Source organism: Odocoileus virginianus, chromosome 24 (genome assembly GCF_023699985.2).
Source record: "Odocoileus virginianus isolate 20LAN1187 ecotype Illinois chromosome 24, Ovbor_1.2, whole genome shotgun sequence".
Taxonomy (NCBI): Eukaryota; Metazoa; Chordata; class Mammalia; order Artiodactyla; family Cervidae; genus Odocoileus; species Odocoileus virginianus.
The window spans coordinates 50,054,343-50,080,549 of NC_069697.1; the positions used below are offsets into that span (position 1 = coordinate 50,054,343).

The window sequence follows — 26,207 nt, forward strand, 5'->3', positions numbered from 1 at the left end:
ATATATAGCACATGGTTCCTGCCCTTCGCCGGTCAAGTTTGGTTATCTCTAACTTGGGTTATTTAAAAATCCTCACTTTTAAACACTGCAGAAATTAACCTGGTAGGCTTGGGTGCACACTTTTCAGGGGCAGAGCTCTCGCCCGTCCTGTTTGTCAGGCTGGTTTGCAGTAGATGATCAGCAATGTCATTTTCATTAGACCAGTTTGAAGGCATGCAGTCATTATAACCAAGTATTTTGCCAGGTTTTGTTTCACATTTTGACTCTTGAATGCGAGCTGATGGCCTGACCTAGAACCCTGAACATGTAGGAATTTGGTTTTGCTTTCTTTTGAATACTGATGTCCTGTAGAAACGTTACTAAGTTATAAGGAATCTCTGAGTTAGAAACAGATTTATTTTAATGATTGAAAAGAAACTTGATCATGGGTTCTGAACAGTCTGCTTAACTCTGTTAGGTGGTTGATATGCTTCAAATTACACTTTATATTGAGATATTGAGATTTGGGGAAATTCAGGAAAGTAAAGTTTGGGTTGTTTCCTACCCTCGCAATACACGCACACGCATGCACACACACACAGAAGTTGGGTTGTGTCCTACCCACTCAACACACACACCCCAGTACTTTAAATAATTTGGTGCCTTAATCCAGGGAAACAAATATGTATGAAAAGCAATCTCTACTTTCTTTGACTGTAATAAGGATTTTGATACTTAGTTTTACAATAATAAAAAGGTTTCTTTAGACGTCTTAGTTTCAGCAACCTGCCTAATTAGCCACTTTTCATAAGCTATGACTTCATCATATCAGGTTGGAAGTGAGGAGATGGCAGGGGGTGGGGAGGGTGAGGCAAAACAACCAGTTCACAAAGATCTGTTCACCCTGGGCCAAAAACCATCTCCTAAAACATTTGCGGGTTGGAGCATTTGAATCTGCGAGCCTCCTAAACTAATTTTGTCCTCAGAGTTTGTATTTTGGATTTTGCCCTCTAGTTTATGGACAGGATAGACCAATTATTTCTCATGTTGTAGCTGGTGTTGAGAGAGAGAGTTCATAAATCCACTCTGTCTTGCACATCATTAAGCACTGTTAGTGATTTTTGGAAACTACTTACAATTTTATTTTTGTTTTTTTTCCACAGGGACTTAAGTCACAACAGATTGTCTTTCATCAAGGCAAGTTCCTTGAGCCACCTCCACAGCCTTCGAGAAGTGTGAGTTCAGCTCTTTCCTGTTTGAGGTTTGAATCAAATATATTACCCATCACAGTGTTTGATTGTAAAGAGCATTTGGGTTACAATAATTATTGGGTTGACTAAAAAGTTCATTCAGGTTTTTCCATACCGTCTTACGGAAAAACTGGAGTGAACTTTTTGGCCAACCCAATATTTAAAACCTTTAACTTGGGAGAGGGATCTTTAAATGAATTTATAACATTTTCACCTTTATGGAATACAGATTGTGTAATCAGCTTCTCTTTCTCTCTCTCTCTCTGGCATTTATAGGAAACTGAACAACAATGAATTGGAGACCATTCCAAATTTAGGACCAGTTACAGCAAATATTACACTTCTCTCCTTGTAAGTGGATGTTAGAAGGATTTCACATGTATGTTTGCATGGACGACGGGAGCAGTTTCATATGGGCTAGACTACAGATCTTACAAGCACAATATGCTTCCTTTAAACTGGTTAACTTGTTTCCTAGCTGCTCTCTTTTTCTCTCACTCCTAAGTTTTGAGTATCACTGTAGCAGAGACGCTTTATACATTGCCATCCTTTGCTGCTGTGACCTGCAAGCTTCAGAGAAGCCACGTTCACATGACTGATGTGTATTTGATCATGGTAGACTAGGACTTAAATTCAGGTATCACTCAATGGTTGGCCTGGGATCTGTGGATTCAGTATTTTATAGTTCCGTAGAGAATAAGCTATTTGGGGAGGAGAAATGGAGTTGAAAAGAAAGCATTGGGGTATCTTCTTTTAAGTGTGGTGCCTGTGGTGGAAATCAAGTTGAGAAACATCAAATCAAACTATCTACTTCATACAGTTGAAATTCAGTAGGTGATTGAAGTTAGAAATATCATTGCATGTCCTTTTGCATATCTGAGTTTTCAAATAAGATTAAAATTGTGTTACATTTTTCTGTATTATTAGGTCAAATGATGTGTTTATATTTACACACTGGAGATGTTTTAGAATAATTTTGACTTTCAGCCTTTAAAGTCATTTAGAAGGAGCATGGTTTGATGTCTAAAATGAAGTCGTTTACCACATCCATCTTGATTAATTTAAAAATACATTTAAGCCACTGAAGTTAAAAATGTTTTCCTCCTTTAAACAACTTAAGGGAGAAAACCACCATTGTTAGTTGCATCTGGGAAAGGTGTTGGGAGGGTTGAAATTATACAGTAAATTTCAGGAAAGCTGTTCAATTAATTAAAGTGATCACTACCCAATTGCTTACATCTGGTGATTTATAGAGGTTTGTTTTTACTGAGAGCCCAGGTCAGCTAAGTCACGGGTGCAGCCGCTGTGTCTGCTTTCCTCTGTTTGAATAAGAACTGAGTGACATTTGATACTGATGTGGTTTTTCCAAAGATCAGAAACAGAAAGGAATAAAAGAAAAAGTTGGTATTTGACAAATAAACACTGAATTTAAAGAAAGATTTTTATGCTAGCATTCATACCTGTTTTGTCTTTCCCAATTGCTTAAAATGTTGGAGTCTGATGGAGCACTGCTTTTGGGATCTTTAACATCTTTAGCTGTTCTCGTTTGACCAAGGGGGCCTATTTAAATCCCAGGGAATGACACTTCCTCGCCCCGCTGTCCTTGCCCTGTGTATTGGCAGATCCTGTCAGCATGTTGAAAGGGTCTTGAGGGTCGTTGCATGCTTCATGGTTGAGAGGGTCTGCAGTGGGGTTTTGGAATCTGGGTGGGTTAAGGAAAAAACAGTGTTCTTTTGGGCATGGTGTAGAGTTGAAAGCGAAAGAACTTGTAAGGAAATTAGAAAGCTCTATCAGAAGTAAATAACCTGGTGGTTTTACATTTTAAAGCTATAATTTTGTAATTAGAAAACTGAAATGACATCTGGAAAATTAGAAGCCTTCAATATTTGAGCTCTTTTCCATGTTTTTGTTTGCCTTTCACCTTAGTGAGTGCTGAGTAATCTTTCCTGAATTTGAATAATCTCACTTTCTTTTCCCTTAATTTGTTGCAATGCATCTAACCAGGTATTGCTTTGTTCCTGTAATAAAATGGTAGATCCTGTTTATTACCTAGATTACACAGACTCTGTAAAGAGTAATTTATCTCATGGGGCTGCTAATTCAATGTGCATAGTAAAAATTGTTTTTATACCTATGAAGTGTCTTGAAAAATTCACTTTCCTGGCTGTTCTCCTCTATAAATGTTTTGTTTTCTTCTGTAGGCTTCTTTTTTTTCTCCTGGATTTTGTAATACACAGTCATTGTTTCTAAAGCACTGTTAATTTCTGTCTGGTGTAGGGTAGACTGTTTTAGTTTGTATAGATGCACTTGAAAAATAACCAGAGCTGAAAGTCAGTACTTAAATACGTTTCTGAAACTTCAAAAAAAAGAAAATTGTTAAACTACATAACGTGGCTCAGATTAGAAATTTGCTATGGCACCACCATTAAATCCCACATCTTTTCAGTAGGTCCCCAGACTGTTTGACTCCTGTCGAGATTTTTAAAAAGCATTTTGTGAGGGAAGACATTTTCCTGGGTGATTTGTGCAAGTTAAATAATTTGAAGATGTGTTTAAAAAAAAAAAAAACAAAACTCATTGGTAGTCTTGAGCATAAGATTTTTTTTAATTTTTGTGTATTTATTTTTTGGCTTCCCCCGGTCCCTGTTGCTGCCCCTGGGCTGTGTCTCGTTGCAGTGAGCAGGGACTCCTCTCGAGCTGTGGTCCTCAGGCTTCTCCTTGTGGTGGCTTCTCCTGTTGCAAAGCATGAGCTCTAGAGTGTTCAGTCTTCAGTAGCTGTGGCACGTGGCCTCAGTTGCCCTATGGGACGTGGGATCTTCGCTGACCAGGAATTGAACCCTTGTCTCCCGCGTCGGCAGGCAGATTCTTCACTGCTGGACCACCAGGGAAGCCTGAGCCCGAGGTTTAATCTCAGTGCCCACACACTTGCTGCTCTGCGTGGCGGGGGCTCCTCCCGGCCGGACAGTTGGATGCAGGGAAGACTGTGCCTGCTAAGACCTTCCTCTTCTCTCAGCCGCAAGAGCCAGCAGCTAAGATTGTGTCAACGGTCACCCCTTGGCCAGGAGGTGATTTCAGTCAGGGACCAGTTCTGGTAACGTCAAGGAAGCCTGGTAAAATGCCAGCATCGTGGGATGATGGGTGGATGAGCATTGAGCTTCCCCAGTAGCAAAGCTCTTCTCTGACCATATTAGGGAACTCGCAGGATGTGAGAGACCTGAATAGTCTTGCTTTCCTCTGAATCCCACACAGCACTAGTTCAAAAGTCTGACATGCTAGGAGCAAAATGTGGTTTGTGTTTTGTGTTTACTTTTCCTCATTTCCTAGTCACATGTGGCAGGATGGTATATTTTAAGGGAAGAAATGGAATAATTTTTGGAATGAGCATATTCTGTACTAAAACTGTTGACCTGGCATAAGCAAGGTGATTTTATCAGATGTAATAGTTCTTTAGGCTTCTTGTCTTGTGGCATAAGCTGTCCAAGCATTGGACATTTTTGTTTTTTTCTTTTTGGGGGGAGCAAACATGTGAAATCTTATTAGTTTGCCTATCAGAGATCGAACCCATGCCCCCTGCCCTGGAAGTTGTGGCAGTCTTAACCACTGGGCTGCCAGGGAAGTCGCATATTGGACATTTTTGAAACCTGTGGCTTGAGTTAGGGCAGATTTGAATCTGTAAGTTATGTAACGTTACTGTTGAACCAAAGAGGCCTTATTGGTCATTCAGTAGAGCTAGTTGGGTCTTATCTTGACTGACAGTTTATATGATACTGTCCAAAATGCAGATGCTTTGCCTGGTATCTTAAGACCTGAAAAGATTTAAGTCAAGGAATGTCAAAGATGTACCTAGATTAATGCTTCTTGGTGGGGCCCAAGTAGATCCATTTTAAGACATCTACCTTGCTGAGACTCTGCTATTCCATAAATATTTCTGAATTACTGATAAAGTCAGCTTATCAAGACCAAACAAGCCTTTTCTCATTATCATCTCAAAAGTGGATCATTTCTCTGAAGTCCACCCTTTTCTTCATAACCTGTCATTTTTCCAGAGATGACAGTATCCTCCTTCTGGGGAGGTTATCATAAATATTGATCCCTTTGGCCAGTGGGACCTCAACATGTGTGCTCTATGGATGGGCTGCCGTTGAAGAGATATAAAGCAGAGTGAGATGACCAGTTTTGCCATTGGAAAATATCACTCAGACTCCAGTGTGGAGAGTGGCAGTGGCCAGGAGAGGGGCTTAAAGGAGCCAGGCGATGAGGAGGCCACTCCAGCTGCCCTGGAGCGGTGGGGGCACCGTTCTCCTGCAGTGTGGCCGCCATCAATTCAGCAGAACAGTGATTAGAAGCAAGACTCAGGTCGCACGGCTTGCAGTTAATTGGCAGCTCTTCTCTTTGCCAGTTTGCAACCTTGGGCAGGGTACGGTCTGTAGTTCCTACTCTGTAAAATGGGGAGAATGATAGTGCCCACCTCACTGGATTGTTGTGAAGACTGGGGGGGAGAATACAGTGAAGCCTGCCTGCCATAGACTGAGTGCTCAGCGGTCATGAGCCACGGGCATGGGGGTGACGTCATTCATTCAGCCAGAATTTATGGAAGAAACAAACGGTGCCAGCTTCTGTTTAGCGTGCTGGGGACACAACCATGAGCAAAGCAGAAAAACTTCCTCTTAGCGTGAAGCTTCCATCCAAGTGAGGGATGAGAGAAAATTAGTAAACAGACTTTAAAAGGTAGCTTCAGTTCTTCGATAGTGGCTGTGAAGAAAAAGAAGGGGCCACGGGATAGAGAGCTAGGTCAGCTGTCCTTTCGGGGGGTCAGGAGGGCTGATGTTTGAAGACTTACCAAGACCTACTCTGTGGTCGGTGCTGTTCGAAGGCGGAGGTTCAGCTCTTAACAAATCAGACGCTGTGCCATCTTGGGGCTGACCTTCTTAGGGAAAAAGAAAGGAAGTAAAATAAGTGGAAATGTGTCAGAAGATGCTAAGTGCCAGGGAGAGAGGATGTCAAGGAGTGTGTGTGGTAGATGAGGAGGGGGGTTTACGGTTCTAAATGGGGTTGAAGGGAGCGGCCCACTGCAAAGGTGACACTTGATTCAGGGTCTGCAGGTGAGGGAGGGAGTCAGGAGAAGGGTCCTGGGCGGTACATGGGGGAGGGAGGGGTCATTTCCTCAAGCCTCCCCTGTCCTGCCCGGTCCCTTCTTGCCTTGTATATCCACCTGTGCCGTGGCCATGAGATGGTTTTGTCTTCCTTTCCTCCTAGCAGGTTTTACGGCACACACACATGCATGCACGCACGCGTGCTTAGTCGCTTCAGTCGCGTCTGACTCTCTGTGACCCTGCGGACTGCAGCCCGCCTGGCTCCTCTGTCCATGGGGATTCTTCAGGCAAGAACACTGGAGGGGGTTGCCATGCGCTCCTCCAGGGGATCCTCCCAACCTAGGGATCGAATCTGCCTCTCTCATGTTTCCTGCATTGGCAGGCAGGTTCTTTACCGCTAGTGCCACCTGGGAAGCCCCTATGGCATACAATCAGTGCTTAATTAATGTATGAATTGATTTAAGGAGTATTTATGGAACAGCATCTACACTCAGTATTATTCAAACAAATCTCCTCCGGGAGACTTAGTCCATAGCAGAGGCTAAACATTTACAGTGGAGAAAAAGCACACCTGTATCTTATTGGTGTTCAGTTATGCATGCTTGGCAATGAATAAAATAAATGATAACAACTGCAATGATAATAAAGGAAAGAAAAACACAAGAGAAGTAATTTAAGTAGCCACAGGATTCCACTCACCAGTCTTAGGTGGTGATCACATGTCCTGGAGTGTGTGTGAAATGCAAGTGTGCAGCAGATAAAAGCTCCCTTTCTATTTGCCTTTCAAAGTTTGTCTGTCTCAGCCCACGGAGGATGACTTTGGTCTTCAGAAATAGAGATGTTTTCTAGCCCATTGTGCCTGAAATGCATGTGAGTGAACTATTTCATCAGGTCCTGAGCTAAAAATTCAGAATACAAAACCACAAAACACACAATTGATGTGTCCAAACACCAAAGGAAAAACTGGCCCTACAAGAATTACCGAGAGAGACAGGATACATGTCTGCATAAAAAAACCTCTGCTAGTGTCTTAAGAGTTCAGGGGCTTCCCCAATGGCCCAGGGGTAAAGAATCCACCGGCAGTGTAGGAGACACTGGAGAAAGGAGTTCGGACCCTGAGTTGGGAAGATGCCCTGGAGTAGGAAATGGCAACCCACTCCAGTATTCTTGCCTGGAAAACTCCATGGACAGAGGAGCCTGGCGGGCTGCAGTCCACGGGGTCACAAAGGGTTGGACACAGCCGAGCATGTGGTGGTGGCACTCGTGGTGAAGAGCCTGCCTGCAGTGCAGGAATGTAGGAGGCGCAGGTTCAATACCTGGGCCGGGAAGATCCCCGGAGAAGGGCGTGGCAACCCACTCCAGTCCTCTTGCCTGGAGAATCCAGTATTCTTGATAAACGGACAGGGGAGCCTGACGGGCTGTGGTCCATGAGGTCACAACGAGTTGGACGTGACTGAAGGGAGTTGGCACATGCACGCGCAAGCATATGGCGTTTGTGGATTGGATTGGACCCGTTGGATAAGGGCTCAGGGGTGTATCAGTGATAGATGATTCCCGCCCCCCGCCACGGGCTTCAGAGCCTGATGCTGCCTGAGATGTGGTACCATCTCATCACGCGTCCTCCTGCATGGGAGATGCTTTGGGGATGCAGGAAGGTATGAGAGTCGCGCCTTCCCTCAGAGGTCTGGTCAGATTTATATGCTACAGACAACAGTCGGGGGCATAGGGAGTGTTAGCAATTCGTGTGGCATGAACGGTTGTTGCAGAATTTGGAGAAGGGTGATGACCTTTCTTCCTTCAGATACGGACCTCCCACTGGTGCAGCCTGTGTGGTTCTCCCTCGGCGTTGGTCCCACTGGTGCAGCCTGTGTGGTTCTCCCTCGGCGTTGGTCCCACTGGTGCAGCCTGTGTGGTTCTCCCTCGGCGTTGGTCCCACTGGTGCAGCCTGTGTGGTTCTCCCTCGGCGTTGGTCCCACTGGTGCAGCCTGTGTGGTTCTCCCTCGGCGTCGGTCCCACTGGTGCAGCCTGTGTGGTTCTCCCTCGGCGTCGGTCCCACTGGTGCAGCCTGTGTGGTTCTCCCTCGGCGTCGGTCCCACTGGTGCAGCCTGTGTGGTTCTCCCTCGGCGTTGGTCCCACTGGTGCAGCCTGTGTGGTTCTCCCTCGGCGTTGGTCCCACTGGTGCAGCCTGTGTGGTTCTCCCTCGGCGTTGGTCCCACTGGTGCAGCCTGTGTGGTTCTCCCTCGGCGTTGGTCCCCCGTCTCACTGCAGGGTAGGGCTTGGGTCTGTTCCCCCAGCAGCCCAGTCCATTCTCGGCCACATAGAAGGTTCTGATGAAACATCCCAGTGGACGAGAGGTCTCCGGCCCGTGAGCGGAAGTAGAGAGCTGAGCGAGGAGCGGGGCCCCCCCGGCTTTCTTTGACTCACGCTCGTGACCCACCTGACCTGAGGCGGAGCCCGTGAACTCGGCTCTGTTTATCGGGAGGAGCAGTGTAGATGCCTGCCAGTCCACCTCGTGTGGTCCCGGTGCAGGATCGAGTGTCAGGTTGTACATGAAAGGACTCAGGACGGCGTGAGCGGCCGCAGCTGCTGCTGATGCCGGCAGAGTGCTCTGGGGAGTGGGAGGGGGCAGTGCGCCTTGGACTCTAAAACGGGAGGGTCACAGGAGGAAGGGAGAATTTAGAATCATCCTGGAGGCAATAGATGAGGGAGGGAGAGAGAGCTTGGCCTGTGGGATGAGTGGTCAAGGAAAACTTTTGCTCTCTTCAGATAGTTTTTAAAAAAAAGAAAATCAGCACTCAAATAAGAGCTTCCTTGGTAACTCAGTTGGTAACGAATTTTCCTGCAGTGCAGTTGATCCAGGTCTGATCCCTGGGCTGGGAAGATCCCCTGGAGGAGGAAATGGCAACCACTCTAGGATTCTTGCCTGGGAAATCCCATGGACAGGGAAGCTTGGCAGGCTATGTAGTTCCATGGGGTCACAAAAGTTGGACACAACTTAATGACTAAACCAAGACCACCACTCAACTACGATTAATAAATGAACAGCTTTCCCAGCCAGAAAGTTTCCATAACTGTAAGATGGATTCAGAGCACTCCAGTATGCTGCATTGTTGCTCAGCGGGTCAGCCGTGTCAGACTCTTTGTGACCCCATGGACTGTGGCCTACCAGGCTCCTCTGTCCATGGGATTTTCTAGGCGAGAATACTGGAGTGGGTTGCCATTTCCTTCTCCAAGGGATCTTCCTGACCCAGGGATGAAACCTGTGTCTCCTGCATTAGCAGGTGAATTCTTTATTTCTGAGCTACTGGGGAAGCTCTATGTTCTGAATGCTGAGCAAAGAAAAATAGCACTCGACCTGTGCTGTCCAGGGGCTTTGAATAAATGTAATGGGCAGACACAGTAAAGAATAAAGACATCTCCAAGGAGGAGACGCCCTGGGTGACAGAAGCAGAGGAAGGCTGTCCTTTCAGCATGTGGAGTGAAAGGCTGAGTGAGGTCTAGACCCGAAAAGAGATTGGGTGCTTTGACAGGGATCAGCTCGGGTGTTTTACAGGTTTGGGGAGTAGTTGACTTTTTTTAAAGCAGGGGAATGAAGTAACTACAGTTCCATTCAGCACAGATTCTGCTTCTCTACTGGTTTCAAGTAATCGTTAAGCAGGGTTCATATTCAGAGTCAAGGGCCATAGTCAACTCAGTAAAGCGGCTCTGATAATTAACAGTTCAGACTCGCCAAGTACTGTTATCCATCCACCTTTAGGGCTGTCTGTCCCCTGAGTCCTGCTATGTGCTAGGGCCACACTTCTATTTTAACACAAAAGGAAACTGACATGGAGCGGGAATCATGTAAGCCTTGACTTCTGTGTGCTGAAAGGCGTAGAATTGAACTAATGACTAGAAATCAAATAATGCAGTATGACGTTATCTGTGTATTGAATCCAGAACTGTATCAAGTGGGAATTCTGTCCATGGGCATGCATTTCTCGTTATGTTCCCAAAATCAGATTCATGAAAAATCAGTTTGGGAGACTTAAGAGACTATTGCCTGGTTTCTTGGCACAGAGTTTATTTAAATGATTCATTACATTCAGTTTATAACTTTTAAAGTATATTGATATTTTAATAGCCCACAGCTCAGAAATAAAGCTGCACGTGGGGAAGATAAGCATTTTTATGTTTTCAAGTGATGGTGTAGCTAAGTAGTTTTATAACCCTGAGGTAAAAGCTCAAAGGTAAAAACAGTTTTGTTTTGTTTTTTAAATCATAGTCTCTATAGTTAGTATTTGAAACGAGGTCATCAGTTTCTCATATAAATTAAGGGACATTGCAGAGAAGCTTCAGCCAAAATTAGAACTTAAATTTCTGGGGGATCAAGCTTCTAATAAAGTGGACACAAACTGTATCCCATCTTTACCCACTTGTGGTGTAGATAAGCCTAAGGAATTTGCACCTTAACTGAAAAATTCATCCCCAAATGTGTGCTCTCCAGATGAGAATAAAAAGGCCTAGTGTTTTCATATGTGAAGGACATTGCATTCGAGGACCACCACCTTCACCAGGACAAAGAAACCAGCCATTATTGTGTTTCATGGCAATGAGCTCCCTAAGCCCAGGTCTTACAAAACAAACACATAAGCATCTTAATATGATAAGTTATAATCTTTTATTAGATTTTAAAATGTTTATATGTTATTTTGCACACAAGAGTTTACATAGAGCATATGTGTAATACTCTTGAGTTTGTCCTCACTTTTAGTCATAAACTGATCCCCAGAATACACGTTTGCTAGGTTTTTGAATTTTGATTTACAATGGCTGTGTTTGAAACATAAATTTGTGATCATGTCGTGGCTCTTTAAACCCTTCAGTAATTTCCCATTGCTCTTGGGTCATGAGCAAAAATCCTTCTCAAGGTAAGCAATGCTCTGCGTGACCTGAGTCGTCTTTTCCCATTGAGCCTTCTCTAGAATCATTCCTCACTTCTAGGAATGTGCCAGCTTGTTCCTGCCTCAAATCACTTTGCCTGGAATATTCACCCTCCCCCAGCTTTTGCTAAGTTCACCTTCCACATTGTTATATCTGCTCTGTTTATAGTGTCTACCTTGTTGTATATTCAGTCTTTTTTTTCCGTTGTATATTTGTGATTCTTCCATATCCATTTCCCCCATCAGAGTGAAACCTTAGAAAAGCTGAGATCATGTCTTTCTTCATCCCCACTGTTACCCTACTGTGGAGCTCTGCCTGGCATATGGTGAAGAGTCCATGTTTGTTGAATGAATGACTGAATCAGTTTCCCAGTCCAAATTAACATAGAGTTAATTGCAGAAGAAAACTAGTCAGTTAACCTTTTTGTTCTTATCTCTGCACATATTTAAAATTGTTTTCATTAACAGAACTTTGTTCCAAAGTGACAACATTCTTAGATTTGACTTGGTGGCCCATTGGACACCTTTCTTCAGTGGTGGTTTTGGAGCCCATAAAAGTGACCCCCTCGTCCTCAAGCTTGATTTTCCAGTATAGCTTGCTGCAAGAGCTCCTGTATTACCGGTGTTTATCCTGAACCTGTACCATTTTCTCATCCTTTCCCTCAATTTCACGTTAGCCTTTTGTTGGCGGCTTTGAAGTACCAAATGCAGCTCCTGCCAGAGACCTCTCTCTGCTGAATGAGGCCTGTGCTGCCAAGACAGACAAAACAGTGAAGTTACAGCCGGTTGCTTTTCACGTTTAGGGAGGCAAGACTGAACATGTGTCTCTCCTGGCCTCATTACTTTGCCTCCTTCTCTTTCTTCTTTCACAATCTGTGCTGTCTTTCATAGCCCAGAGGTTCAGGCTCTCCTTGTTGGTTAGAGAGACCAGAATGACACAGGGCTCTAACCAGCACCTCCCTCCCTCTCTCTGCAAGTTGCTTAAGTACTAAACTTAAAACATGAAAAAAGGGGCAGTTATAAATATTAGCACCTCCTTTCTAGCACTTCCAGGCAACTGCCTTGCTTCTCCTTCCATCTCCAGAAACCTTTAGCTGATAGAGTAGTCTCTAGAGTGAGGTTGAAGGCAGCGTAAAATATGAAGGTAATATTCACGGCAAGTACCATCTAGCACAGGATAAGCCTGGTATACATTCTTGGACTGTCAGGTTTACTATGGGTAGGCAGTTTTAAATGGTTTTATAACAAAACGAACATATAGCGTTAGCATCAAAATGAGCATAAGTTTTTTAGAAAAAGTAAGATGCTTTTGTACTTCATCACCGACGGCCGTGACAAGGTATTGACCTGGGAGAGCGGGCAGTACTCTTTAAAGACAAATGCATGGTTACAGAATCAGGACATTCGTCAGTCCACCATATAAATCCCTCTTTTCTTTTATTCTTCCCCTCCTATCTATCTTGCTTTCACTTCGTCACCATCCATATGTAAACATCAGTAAAAAGGTGAGGGAAATGCTTTGCTAGATGATACAATCGATCAGAACCCATGTCTCGTTAGTCTGGAGTGTTTGCATGCAATCCTTGTAACTTCGAATTAGAAGAGACATTCCTCCCTGTGGAGAGATCTCTGGAAGAGAGATTATCCAGCCTCCTCTTCAGCACTTTCAGGGACAAAAGCTCAGTCCTGCGTGAGGAGCCATTCCATGTGGAATAGTCTTAATTGTTGGGACTCTTTGTTAAGCTGGCCTCTTTCTCTCAACAGCTTCTGCCTCTCCTCCTAGTTCTGTGTACTGGGGAGAACAACTCCAGTCTATTTTCTGCATTCTAGCGCTTACAAGTCTTAACTTCTCAGGGCTGCTTAAATCCAGCACAAGTTCCACTTCCCATTTTCTAGATGGCATGGGTCTGGACCAGTGCAGTCCAGGAGCACTTTCTGTGATAACGGAAGCGTGTGTGGTCCACCACGGCGTGGCCTCCATGCGTCTCTGCTGCCGCATACATGGAGAGTGCACGTGTGAAATGCGGCTGATGTGACTGAGGAATGGCATTTTTAGTTTTAACTTAAAGAGCCACACGTGGCCCGTGGCTATTATGCTGGATAGTGCAGGTCTAGACTCTGGAAGTCTTCCCCTCACACTCATCCTCTAGTATGACGCTAAAACCCAGTGCTCGGAGCGAAATAACCGAGACGTGGTCTAATACAGAATGTGGTGGACCGTGTCTCCTGACCAGAACGTGGGATGTTGATGCAGTGTGAGATTGAATTAATGTCTTAAGGACTGTGATGTATTGTTGGCGCATATTGAGTTGTGGTCAGCCAAGATCCCCAAGTCTATTGTCATTCTCCTAAGAACTGCCTCCAAGTAAGTCTTTATGAATGCTTGATTAAAAATTTGAAACACTGCCTTTCCCCAGCTTAATTCCTCTAGTTGCTTCTAGACCATCATTCTAGTCTGTTGAGTGGCTTGGGATCATGACACTTGCAGTCCTATTGTGTGTGAACTTGACTATTCACATCTCTATCTGTATTCAGACAAACATGGACAGCAGGCTTAGCAGCAGCCACTTAGCATCTTCCCAAAAGGTCCGTGCCAGTCTGTGACTAAAGACTCAGCATGTGAACTCGCTTGCCTATAGGATCATCACCACCACGTGTACTTTCTCTTGTTCACAAGGACAAGTTAAGTACTTTATTAAACCAAGACATTCTGTTATGTTCCTAGTCCATTGGTCTGTGGACCGTATTAGAAAAAATAAAATGACTTTCATTTAGCCTGATGTGTTCATTCGGGATGAATCCTCTGTCTGATAGCTCTTTATTAATTTGATGTTCAGAATAATGATGCCTTGTTTTCTGGTTCGTAGTATCATCTTAAGGTGAAATTTACATAGGCTAATATTTTTGCTAGAGTATCTAAGTTGAATGATATTTTGCTAAAAAACATTACAGTAACTTTTATGAGGGAAGGTTTTATTTTGGTTTTTAGAGAAAAACTGGTTTTATTCACTGATCAGATGCCTATTGAAGACATCCTATAAGGCCTAGTGGGCTGAGCACTTTTGCTTCACTCTGCTCTAATCAAGAACCCCCTTAAGTCGAAAATAAAGAACTAAAGTGCACACAGACAGGAATAAAGACAAACAGGAGGGGAGACAGTCCGAACAAAAGATGCCACAACAATTTTTCAAGGAAGAGCATGAACTGTAAATGGCTTAGTGAGAGTGGATCCCAAAATAAACAAACACCTTCTTGCTGCAAAAATCCTTCTCCAAATGCTTCAGGAATTCAAAGCCGGTCAAGAAAGAGGTGCAGGATGGGACTGAAAATGGGGGATTGGTGAAACGGACCTCCAGAATCCCCCTCCAGAACTTAAAGCCAAGTGACTGCCCTCTTTAAAGGAGGCAGAAAACTGGAAGTTTACTTTCTAGAGAGTTGAAACAAACTTCCTGGGGATATGGGGCACAGGCCCCGCTAGGGGGTGAGGGTTGAGGATAGCATCTTCCGCAATCAGGGAAGTTAAGTCCAGTCTGAATACAAGGGTGACAGTCCTCCTCTTAGTGTATGTTTCTGTTCACCTTCCTAGAGACTAGCCGTCAGGCTTATTACACCAGCCTTGAGGCTGGAGGGCTTGAGCATCAGACAGATGTGTGTGGATCCACTGTGACACAGACCCTGCTCGGCCGGCTTTTGGGGGCTGATTTTTGCTAAATATCAGATAGCCAGTGATCACTGACTTTTTATTATTATTTTTTATTGGTGTATAGTTGCTTTACAATGTGGTGTTAGTTCAAGTGAATCAGCTGTGGGTATACACATGTCCCCTCCCTTCTGGATTTCCTTCCCATTTAGGCCCTCACAGAACATGAGTAGCGTTCCCTGAGGTGTACAGCAGGCTCTCATTAGTTACCTACTTTATATGTAGTAATAATTGATAGGATTTCTGTAAATGCAGTCAGAGTCTGAAATACATGGGAAGAGGGAACCAGGGACAAGGAAACTTCTAAACAACCTGTATCTCTAGAAAGAAGAGAGAACATGTTATATCCACAAAACAAGAAAAGTATGGTAAATCATAATAAATATTTCAGAAAAGAAGAATGGGACTCTTAAAGTTAAATGTAATAACAGCCTGAAACTGAAGAGGAAATGGAAATTATTTTTTAAAAAGTAAGTATAACAGACACTTTAAAAAGGTGATAGAAGTGTTGGAAGAAAGTTGAAAAACTCTCTAAAAGAAGAACCAAAAGACAAAAAGATGGAAAACAGGAGAGGAAAAAATAAGAAACTTAAGAGGATCAACTAGGAAATCTATATAATTAGAATTCACAAAGAGACATCTGTGGAAATAGAAAAGAGGAAATTATCAAAGAGACAAAAAAATTTCCCAGAGCCGAAGAACACACACTTCTAAATTGAGAGACCATACTGAGTGCCTGCAAATAAAAGTTAAAAAATGACACACACTGAGGGAATCTTACTGTGTGATTTTAGAATATCACGATTGAGGAAAAGCTCTGAGAGGAGGAAAATTAAAAGGCAAAGCAGACCACCTGTAAGGATCAGCAGTGATCCTCCCAGTGCGAGCCTCACAGCATCAGTGCCACCCGGGAACTTGGTAGAAACGCAGATTCTCAGGTCACCCTTGCAGAAACACTGTGTGGGGCTCAACAGTCAGTGCCTCGGCAGGCCTCCACCCCAGTTCTGACGCCTGTTGCCGTTTAAGAAACACGCTGTTGAGAAGCAGTGTTTCTTCTGCTCCCCAGACTTAACATCCTTGAGTGTTGTGACAGAGTAAAACAGTCTTCAGAATCCTAAGGAACAGGATTTCTCATCTCAACTCTGTCCACACCCAGCTGTCAATAAGACATTACCAAGTATGCAAAAAGAAAATGTCACTACACTTGATTTTTTTAGAAAGCTAGTGAAGGATATATTCCAGGAAATGAGAATAAACCAAGAAAGACTGGGCAGCCAGGCCGTGGGACTCCCACAGGAAAGAAGTCCCCTGCCAAAGTGAGACCAGGTTCTGTAAGAGGCTACGATTTTATGGGATGATTGTGTGAAACCTCTGTAGCGAACCTGGTCATTTGCAGAATTTGTCCTCCCAATCCGCACCTCCTTAGAGCTGGAAGAGGACTTTTCCTTCCATTTCCTCCCACTGACAGAAAATCAGTTCACACAGTATGGTAGATCAAGACACACAAGTGGGAACAGAATCAGAATCTCTTTGCTGGGGAACTGTGGTAGGAACTGCTGCTTCAAAGAGATTCTGCTTTTGGCAGGTTGGTTGACGTGTGGAATCCCAGTGTATGTTTACTCATTCTGGCTGGAAGCTGTATTGGTGATACTGCTTTCTGATGTACATATGCATCTTGAACCACAGTTTAGGTACATCCTTACTGGCCAATCTAAAGCTTGACCTAGAGTTTTAAGACTGATCAAGAATTATTTGGTCACTTCATGGTCTTGAACCCATTTATTTAATTCTGAGTTTTGAGAACCAAAGATGAATCAGAGATTTTCTTCTATCACAAGTAAACCACAAGCTTGTGGGAAGACTTAAACTCACAGATTAGTCACAGCAGTGGTCTGACCTGTGAAAATGACTGTGGAAGACTCTGCCTCAAAAGAGAGGTAGGGAAAAAAATTTCTAATTTATTAGAGTTAATTTTTGTTGTATATAATTCAGTTATTTCAAATTCAAACAGTTGTTGAGTAGGTGTCTTGTTTAGGATCCTGCTGTCTTCTAGGATCTTGTCCTTAAACTTTGTTTATATGAAAGGACTGAAAAGAATATATATTTGGGGGATCAGAAAAAGGGTTGTTTTGTGTGTGGCACAAGGGCGTTTTCTGCCTATACTTCTTTTTTCATGCTTGTGAAAGTGAAAGTGTTAGTTGCTTAGTCTTGTCCAACTCTTGTGACCCCATGAACTACAGCCTGCCAGGCTCCTCTGTCCATGGAATTCTCCAGGCAAGAATACTGGAGTGGGTTGCCATTTCCTCTTCCAGGGGATCTTCCCAACCCAGGGACTGAACCCGGATCTCCTGCATTGCAGGCGGATTCTTTACCAGTGGAGCCACCTGGGCCCTGATTGGAGGATCTCAGTATTAAAACTTTGTGGGCATCTTTTTCGTGTTCTTGATCCCAAAGATAATTATATTTTTCTGTTGAACTGACTTTTAGCTGAAAGAATGGATTCTGTGCTCCTTACACATCACTAATGCTTCATCAGGAATCCGTCTCCTTGCAGAAGCTTCCTCAATTGGCTTTATCCTTTGATGCTACAGGACCCAGTGGACCAGTCTAAACATGTGTTCTTTTAATGAAACTTCTTAATTATCTTTTTAGAAAAAAGATGAGCAGAGACAGTTTATTTTTATCTGCACGGGAGAGGTTCTTTGCTTGCCAAGTCTCTTTGCTAAAAGAAGCCTAATATTACGGGGTTCGTTATTCCAGCCAAGGTAGTTTTCAAGGAAGCTTTTTTTCTTTCTTTCTTTTTTTTGGTGGGGATGAGAGAAGAGAGGTTATTTTTGGAAATACAAATGATCTTTAATGTATTTGCAAATGTAATGTTTTCTTTTACAACTTGTAATACCTTTATAAATAGTGTTAAATTGGTGACTTACAAGTTACATATAGCAATCAGCATTTCCTTGGGGCCTGGTCTGATTGTCCCAGTTCGTACAGTTAATGTACTTGCTCCCTGGTTGTATGGAATGACCATGGACTCAGCAATTTGTTGGCTGCAGTAACTGAACTGGACTTCATGGATGTGGTCAAAATAATGTATTCTAAGAAAAGAGGGCATTGCAGCATGTTAAAAAAAAAAAAAAATGGTTTCAGATTAAATTTCACTGCACATGCCCTCTCTAAAAGGAAAATGCCACATGTGCATACCTTCTCTAAACAGCCAAGCTTGCATGACTTAACACAACCAACTGCAGAACCATCAGCTGCCTTTATGTTGTCCAACAGGCAGGAGACAGTTGAGACCTTTGACAGATATCTCTTATTTACCAAGAAGCTACAGTTTAATTGGTTTCAGGAATTCTAGTGTGATAAAACTTGATATTCTGGTTCCTCACAAAGAATCTTCCACTCTGGGACTCTCCTCTCCAACTTTGGAAATGAACTAACACAGCTTATATCCACTTAGGACTGCAAAAGGGCTTCCCAGGTGGCTCAATGCTCAAGAATCCGCCTGCCAGCACCAGAGATGCAGGTTCAATTCCTGGGTTGGGAAGATCCCCTGGAGAAGGAAATGGTAACCCCCTCCGGTATTCTTGCCTGGAGAATCCCATGGACAGAGGAGCCTGGTGGGCTACAGTCCATGGAGTCTCAGAAGAGTCAGACACGACTGAGTGACTAACACTTTTCACACCTTTTCATTCTTTGCAGGGTTCAGGGTATGAGAACAAAGGGACACATTTCTCACACTTGAGAATTACACATTTTGCCACGTTCCTAGGGCTTGCAGACATGGAAATGCCAGAACTGGGCTATTCTGGTCAGCGGCATCTCACATCTGAGCAAGAGGGGGCCCTAGTCTGCTTTCAGGGGGGACCCCCTGAGGACTCTCGTATACACGGACAGCTCAGAGGGGCAGCGAGTCACGTGGAGGGCACTGGGTCCCAGTGTCCAGAGGCTGCAGAATGAAACCTGAGCCCGTCTGTCGGGGGAGGAGAAGGTACCGCCTGGGCCCTGCAAACCAGAGGGAAGAACGGGGCTTCAGTTCAGTTCAGTCGCTCCGTCGTGTCCGACTCTTTGTGACGCCATGAGTCGCAGCGCGCCAGGCCTCCCTGTCCATCACCAGCTCCCAGAGTTTACCCAAACTCATGTCCATCGAGTTGGTGATGCCATCCTGCCATCGTCTATCCCCCCCAGAGTGGGTGTCCCGGCAGACCGTCGCTGTTCCCCGGCATCCCTCCTCGGTCGGCACCTCCTCCTGCCTCTCCCCAGCCCCGTCTGACGTTGTCAGCCTCCATCTGAGACCCTCTGCCCTCCGCCCTCCACGTGAGTGATCTGAGATAAAGGCCGGATGGCTAGCGTGGTTTACAGGGTCCCACCTGACCTACTCTCGCCTCCTTCCGGCTCCTCACTCGTGTGCTTCCTGTTTCTCCCGTCTCAACTCAGGACCTCCCACCGCCACGGCTTTCTCCCGTTTCTTGAAGGGGAAAAGCTTTGCCTTGCGCTCGCTTCCTTGTTTAGTACTCCCTTTTGTTTACGTTTTATTTTAAATGAGTTTTTATTGGCGTAGACTCGCCTTGCAGTGTTGAGTTGGTTTCAGCCGTGCGCACACACGGGGTCCGTCCCTTTGGGATGTCCTTCCGGTTCAGGGGACACGGAGCGTTGAGCAGGGTTCCCCGCGCTGCGCAGTAGATGATCGTGAGTCGTCCGTTTGATCCATAGGACTGCAAATATGTCAGCCTAGTCTCCCAGTTGGCCCACCTCCCCTTCGGTGTCCGTGTTCGTTCGCTGTGTCTGTGACTGTTTTTGTTTTGCAAATAAAATCATCTATACCATTTTGCTAGATTCCGCCTCCATGCATTAACATACAATATTTATTTTTCCCTTTCTGACTTATTTCACTCTGTCGACAGTCCCTAGGTCCCTTGCTTCTGCTCAGAACACTAGCCTCCCCTTTGCCAGGGGCCGTTTGCTGGTGCCCACCCCACCCACCGCTTTTCAGGACTCTGTCCTTCCGTCGTCACGTGTCCCTGTGGCAGCGGCTTCCTCTTGCCTGCCTGTTCCCCCGACTAGAACGTCAGTGCTGTGAGGTCGGGGATGACATCCATCTTGTTCTCTGTCAGGTCATCAGCACACTCAGAGCAAATACCACCATATAAAAATGGTGAGTTGGGTTTGGTTCTGCTTAAAGGTATTTGGCAAAGTAGGCTGAAAAATGAAATTAGCGACAGAGTGAGCCCATTTTTGTTGGACCTGAGAAGCAAGGCTGGAATACTTGGGCCTCCTGTTTTTCCCCTGGCCTCTGAGCAGCCTAAGACCACCATCTGCATTCCAACTGACCAGGCCCCCAAGTCTGTATTTGTCCACAAGAGACTGGTTATACTTGACCTCAGCAATGATGTGACCAAGGAACGCCTTGTACTATCAACAAGCATAAATAACCAAAACATTCGTGGTCCTTAGGATGGGTTTGCACAAGGCTGAGATGCCTTCCGTTGCTAAGAGTGCAGATTTTTGAACAATGAAAGGATGGCATTTCCACATTAACTTAAGTAATGGAAAGAGATACACAGTTTTGTTATCTGTTAAAAGATTGCACATCTTCTGCCAAAAATATTACTTAGCTGCAGTGCTTTTAATGTTTTCATCAATTTTGGCATTTATCCGTATTTGGAGAAAAATTAAAACTGGACTTGAATTGAACCTTTGTCTCCTAGAAGTGGTTTTTTGTGACCCCACTCTGTTATGAAATATATTTATTTTGAGGGGTTTAAGTGATGTAAAAGATTTTTTAAACTAATTTTTTTAAATGTAGTTGTCTTTTTAAAAAACCCTTCTTGTTTGATAGAGAACAAGTTTGTTTTTTTAAACTGGTACATATCAGGTGGTTATTTGCCAGTTAATCTGAGAGCTAATATGAAACTGGTATTTGGATTTAATTCAGTTCCATTAGAACAGAGTTAAAATTTTGTGATACAGGGCCCATTATCCTGGCAGTTGTGAGGGATTTTTGTGCTGGGACGCAGGGCGGACAGAGAGTCACTGTACAGGCTCCATTTATAACTGAGCACTTTCACACTGCAATTTAGGAGGTGTGCAGCTCAGGAAATTGCCGGCTTTGGCCGGCGCACACTTTAACTGCAAGGAAAATTTTATTCGTCACTCAAGTAATTGGCAGTTTTAATACCTTGTTCATAATTACCTTATAAACAAACGAATGCACAAACCAAAGATTGTGTGGCCTGTTATCTACCTCGCAGCCTTCTTTGAGCAACGTGATAGACACCTGCGGGTCTCCCTCTCCCTCCCACCAGTTACTAGCTTGCTCCATTTATTGCAAACCTGTGGCTATTTCTTCTTCTTGTTAAACAGAAGCGTAGCTCTGCTAGCTAGCCCCACACAACCTGGGGACCAAAACCAGATGCAGAGTGTGATGGGAGGCAGTGCCTGCGGACCAGACAGGGAGGGAAGGAGTTGGGAGGGGGCGCTGCAGGGTCACTCTGCTGTTCGGCGGAGGGGACATCCTGGTAATGCAAACATTTGGGCTAACTGCATTGAAGAGAACATTTTTGTCCCCCGAAATGTGGTTTTTTTAAAAACCCACACACCCTGACCCTACGGCCCTGTGGCTTGTCTGTTGGACTGAATCCATCTCCGGGACATGGAAACTGACTAATTGTCTCACTTGCCTTACCCTGTACCTCACAGCTAGATCAAGGGGTTTACATGATGATGAATCCAGATGCGGGAAATGGTCGGAATCAGAGGTCGTGGCTGACTTAACTCTAAACAAAGTCTGTTAAGACTTTATGGGAATCTCAGGAGCTTGATAATTGTAACTTATACATGGGACTGCTAATGCCCGCGCCTTTTGCTGAACCTTACTATTTTCACAGAGTTCAGCTATTAGGGTATAAATCACCCATGCTTGTTGCCTTATGTAGGATTACTTTAAAAATGGCATTAGATTTTCAGATGACTTGGGTTAAAAAAGACAATTCCTTGACAGTCCTTAGAGGTAACACATGGAGGTTTTTCAACAGTGTTTTGGGAGTTGTGTTAGTTCTTTGTTATTGGAACCGATTTAACATGTATGGCCTGTTTTCTCCCCTTACTGGGCAGAGCAGCCCCTGGCATTTGCAGGTATTTGGGAAGCTGGCCTTCTACTCTGTTCGTTGCCAAACACATGCAGACTCCTGGGTTCCTCTTAATCCACCTGGGGTGAGACCCCGTTTTTAGGGCCTCCTTCGTGTTGCATTGGAGAAGGAAGTGGCAGCCCACTCCAGTGTTCTTGCCTGGAGAATCGCATGGACCGAGGAGGCTGGCAGGCTACAGTCCGTGGGGTCACAGAGTCGGACACGGCTGAGTGAGCGGGCACTCGGCGTTGGCATGACTATGGCTCAGTGAGCTGGTGTGCATCCCCAGAGGAGTTTGGAATCAGTAATTCAGCACGTTTGCAAGCGTGAGAAGTTGCAGGCCCTTCTGGAGGTGCATCTTCATGTAAGCACTTTCATACCAAAATATGTACTCAGTGAAACAGCCTTTAGGGAGTGCTTTCGGGAACAATGGGGAATTACTCTGTGAGATGGGAGAGCTTAGACTTCTTAGGTTAAAAGCTATAGTTTCCTAATTTAAACACCAGAGAGATGTTATGATTAGATAGCATAATATATGAAAAATGTCTAGCATGGGTCTTGGCTTTTAATATGTCCTCAGTGTTACTAGATTCCTTATATATTCTAAAACGAGATTCCCATCCTGCCTGCCAACACAGAAGATGTAAGAGATGCAGGTTCAATCCCTGGGTTGGGAAGATCCCCTGGAGGGGAGGGCATGGCACCCCACTCCAGTACTCTTGCCTGGACAATCCCATGGACAGAGGAGCCTGGTGGGCTGCAGTCCATTGGGTCTCACAGAGTCGGACAGGACTGAAGTGACTTAGCACGCACACATACACATTCTAAAACTGAGGGGTAGAGACAGTTTCAGAAGCGCTCACAATGTGGCAGAAGCGAAAACAGCATAAAAAGTGGTGTGCCAGAGGCAGCAGAGGGTTTTCTGGAAATCCACGAGAGGTGCTCCTGTGGTGAGAGGCACATGAATCATAGTGATGCAAAAGAACTTAACCACTTACAGACCCAGAAATGTCTCAATGCATCTTTTGTTACCTGGACATTATTGAATGGAGTGTTTCAGTATTAACAAACCTCTGGCCACAGGCATTAGTATTTGCAAAAATCCTCTGGTCAGAAATATATTAATGAACTCAAAGCACTCTACGAATGTGGTTATTGGTAACAAAGATACACATACAATCTCATTTCTAAATTTTCCTCTTAAGTGAGTTTTACCTAAGACTGTGTCTAGAGATATGCAGATGACACCACCCTTATGGCAGATACAAAGAGGAGCTAAAGAGCTTCTTGATGAAAGTGAAAGAGGAGAGTGAAAAAGCTGGCTTAAAACTCAACATTCAGGAAACTAAAGATCATGGCATCCAGTCCCATCACTTCATGGCAAATACATGGGAAAACAATGGAAACAGTGAGAAACTTTATTTTGGGGGGCTCCAAAATCACTGCAGATGGTGACTACAGCCTGAAATTAAAAGATGCTTGCTTCTTGGAAGAAAAGCTGTGACCAATCTAGACAGCATATTAAAAACCAGAGACATTGCTTTGCTAACAAAGGTCCATCTAGTCAAATCTATGGTTTCACCAGTAGTCATGTATGGATGTGAGAGATGGACTATAAAGAAAGCTGAGCACTGAAGAATTGATGCTTTTGAACTGTGGTGTTGGAGAAGACTCTTGAGAGTCCCTTGGACTGCATGGGGGATCCAACCAGTCCATCCTAAAGGAAAGCAGTCCTGAGTATTCATTAGAAGGACTGATGCTGAAGTTGAAATTCCAATACTTTGACCACCTGATGCAAACAACTGACTCATTTGAAAAGACACTGATGCTGGGAAAGATTAAAGGCAGGAGGAGAAGAGGACCACAGAGGATGAGATGACTGGATGGCATCACCGACTCAATGAACATGAGTTTGAGTAGACTCCGGGAGTTGGTGATGGACAGGGAAGCCTGGCGTGCTGCAGTCCATGGGGTTTCAAAGAGTTGGACACGACTGAGCGACTGAACTGAACTGAATGTCTAGAAATGGCAGCACGTGACTTATATAACATACAAGGTTCCACTTAGAGCCTTCAGATTGTTTCATTGTCCTTGGGCTGTGAAGAAAAGACCTTTCTTTTTAGGTACACTCTGCCATCATCCAAGCCTCTCTCCCTTGACATTTTATTTTCTCTTGCCTGGTGCTGCTGCTGCTGCTAAGTCACTTCAGCTGTGTCTGACTCTGTGCGACCCCATAGACAGCAGCCCACCAGGCTCCGCCATCCCTGGGATTCTCTAGGCAAGAACACTGGAGCGGGTTGCCATTTCCTTCTCCAATGCGTGAAAGTGAAAAGTGAAAGTGACGTCGCTCAGTCGTGTCTGACTCTTCACGACCCCATGGACTGCAGCTTACTGGGCTCCTCCGTCCATGGTCTTTTCCAGGCAAGAGCACTGGAGTGGGGTGCCGTTGCCTTCTCCATTCTCTTGCCTGGTAGATGATCTAAGAAGCCCAAGCTGGCTAGTCTGATATGACAGTTAAGATGGTTTTTGCACACCAGTTTGGTTCCTGTTTTCTAGCAAGATTGTCATTCAGTGTTGAATCTCCCCTTTGAAAACTGTTGCATTGATGACCTTTTAATAGCTTTGACTTGGCCTCTGTCTTGTTTATGTTTGTTTTTTCATTTGTGGTCTAGTGTAGTGATCTTCAGTAGAACTTTCCACGATAGTGGGGATGTTCTGTATGTGTACTGATCCATTTGACAGACACCAGGCAAATGTGGCTATTCAGGACCTGACATGTGGCTACTGTGACTAAGGAACTGAACTTTAACATTTAATTTTAATTTAAATGTGAAGAGCTGTAGTAGTAGCTATGTGGCTCCCATATTGAACACCATGATCTGGTGTTTAAGACTTTTTTAAAGTCTCAAACTTTTTAAAATTCTCCTTGTTCCCAGAGATTGTTTAGATTGGCATGCTCTTAACTAATACTTTCGTAATATTCAAAGCCTTGGCGTATATCCACTGGTTTTGAAGAATACAGCAATGCTTTGAAACTTGCTGTTTCTTAAAGAAAAAGAGAGTTGTCCATGATGGCTTTTAAAAAGCCCAGTCTAATGAGTATTTTAAGCTCATTTGCACCTACAGTATGTATACTTTCCAAGAGAAGAAGCAGAGATGGATGAGTAGGGAACTAACAGACCAGTGTCCAGAAGGCCAGCTTCCTGCTGGTCATTTCATAAAATGATAAGGAAGAAAGACCGTTAACAAAGTCACAGAAAGAAAAAAAATCAGTTTAAATGCATTCCATTTAGATAACCACAGCTGTTAAACACACCAGATTTATATAGGAATGTTTTTCATATTTCTAACTTTATGATCTGTTATTTAGCAAAACATTGAAGTGACTAAAGAGTTGCTGTGTTAAAAGTGCTCTTTAGAGCAATCAGTTTTCCATATTTGTGAAGAACAAGTTAGAAATAGTATTTTTCACCTTTCAGATTGTTGTACCATTCATCCTGTTATCTGTGCCATTCTTTAAATCCAGAGCTGGAAACAAAATTGTGGAAATATTACCTGAACATCTGAGACAGTTTCGATCCCTTGAAACTTTGGACCTGAGTGGCAATAATATTTCAGAACTTAAAACTGCACTTCCACCCCTACAACTCAAGTATCTGTAAGTCAAGTTGTTTTTAACAAAATTTTCACCTGTGATGAAAATATTGTGCTATATTAAAAAAGAAACAACTTTTATGATAGAGACCAGAATGCTAACTTTTTTTAAACCTCTGTCTTCATTTAATTCTTACACTTTTGGATTGCAAAACAATGAGATTTCCTTTGACTACTATAGAGGAACCAAATGCTTCTTTAAAAAATTAATCGAAAGTAAGCCACTGGTGTGTTTTATTAATAAATGAATTTCACAAAAATTAGATAAGCGTCTCTAACAGATGTTTGTAATCTTCAAATGTTTTAGTCACTCTTTCCCTAGAAATATGTGAATCATAGTTGACATTGGCCTTCAGGGACCTGAAGAGTTAATTACATTAATGTCCATTGTAACAAATAATGGCTCAGCCCTCTAAACAAGTGTTTCTGTACAGAGAACGCATGCACTTTAACTTCCCAAAGAGAAACTCAGCTTCAGACTT

General features: G+C 43.9%; 1 protein-coding gene across 4 annotated transcripts in view; it reads left to right on the forward strand.

Moving 5' to 3' along the window:
* The window catches only part of LRIG3 (leucine rich repeats and immunoglobulin like domains 3), a 52,079-nt gene that overhangs the window by 5,271 nt on the left and 20,601 nt on the right, over positions 1 to 26,207 (forward strand). For 2 of the 4 annotated variants that reach the window (XM_020888128.2, XM_070454687.1), the window contains exons 2-4: positions 1,143 to 1,214; positions 1,506 to 1,580; positions 25,598 to 25,729. In XM_020888128.2, the coding sequence (XP_020743787.2) occupies positions 1,143 to 1,214; positions 1,506 to 1,580; positions 25,598 to 25,729 (279 nt within the window). Of the gene's footprint in view, positions 1 to 1,142; positions 1,215 to 1,505; positions 1,581 to 18,573; positions 19,262 to 19,915; positions 20,100 to 25,597; positions 25,730 to 26,207 lie in introns of those variants that run through there. The other 2 variants (XM_020888131.2, XM_020888129.2) reach the window with 2 other exon arrangements.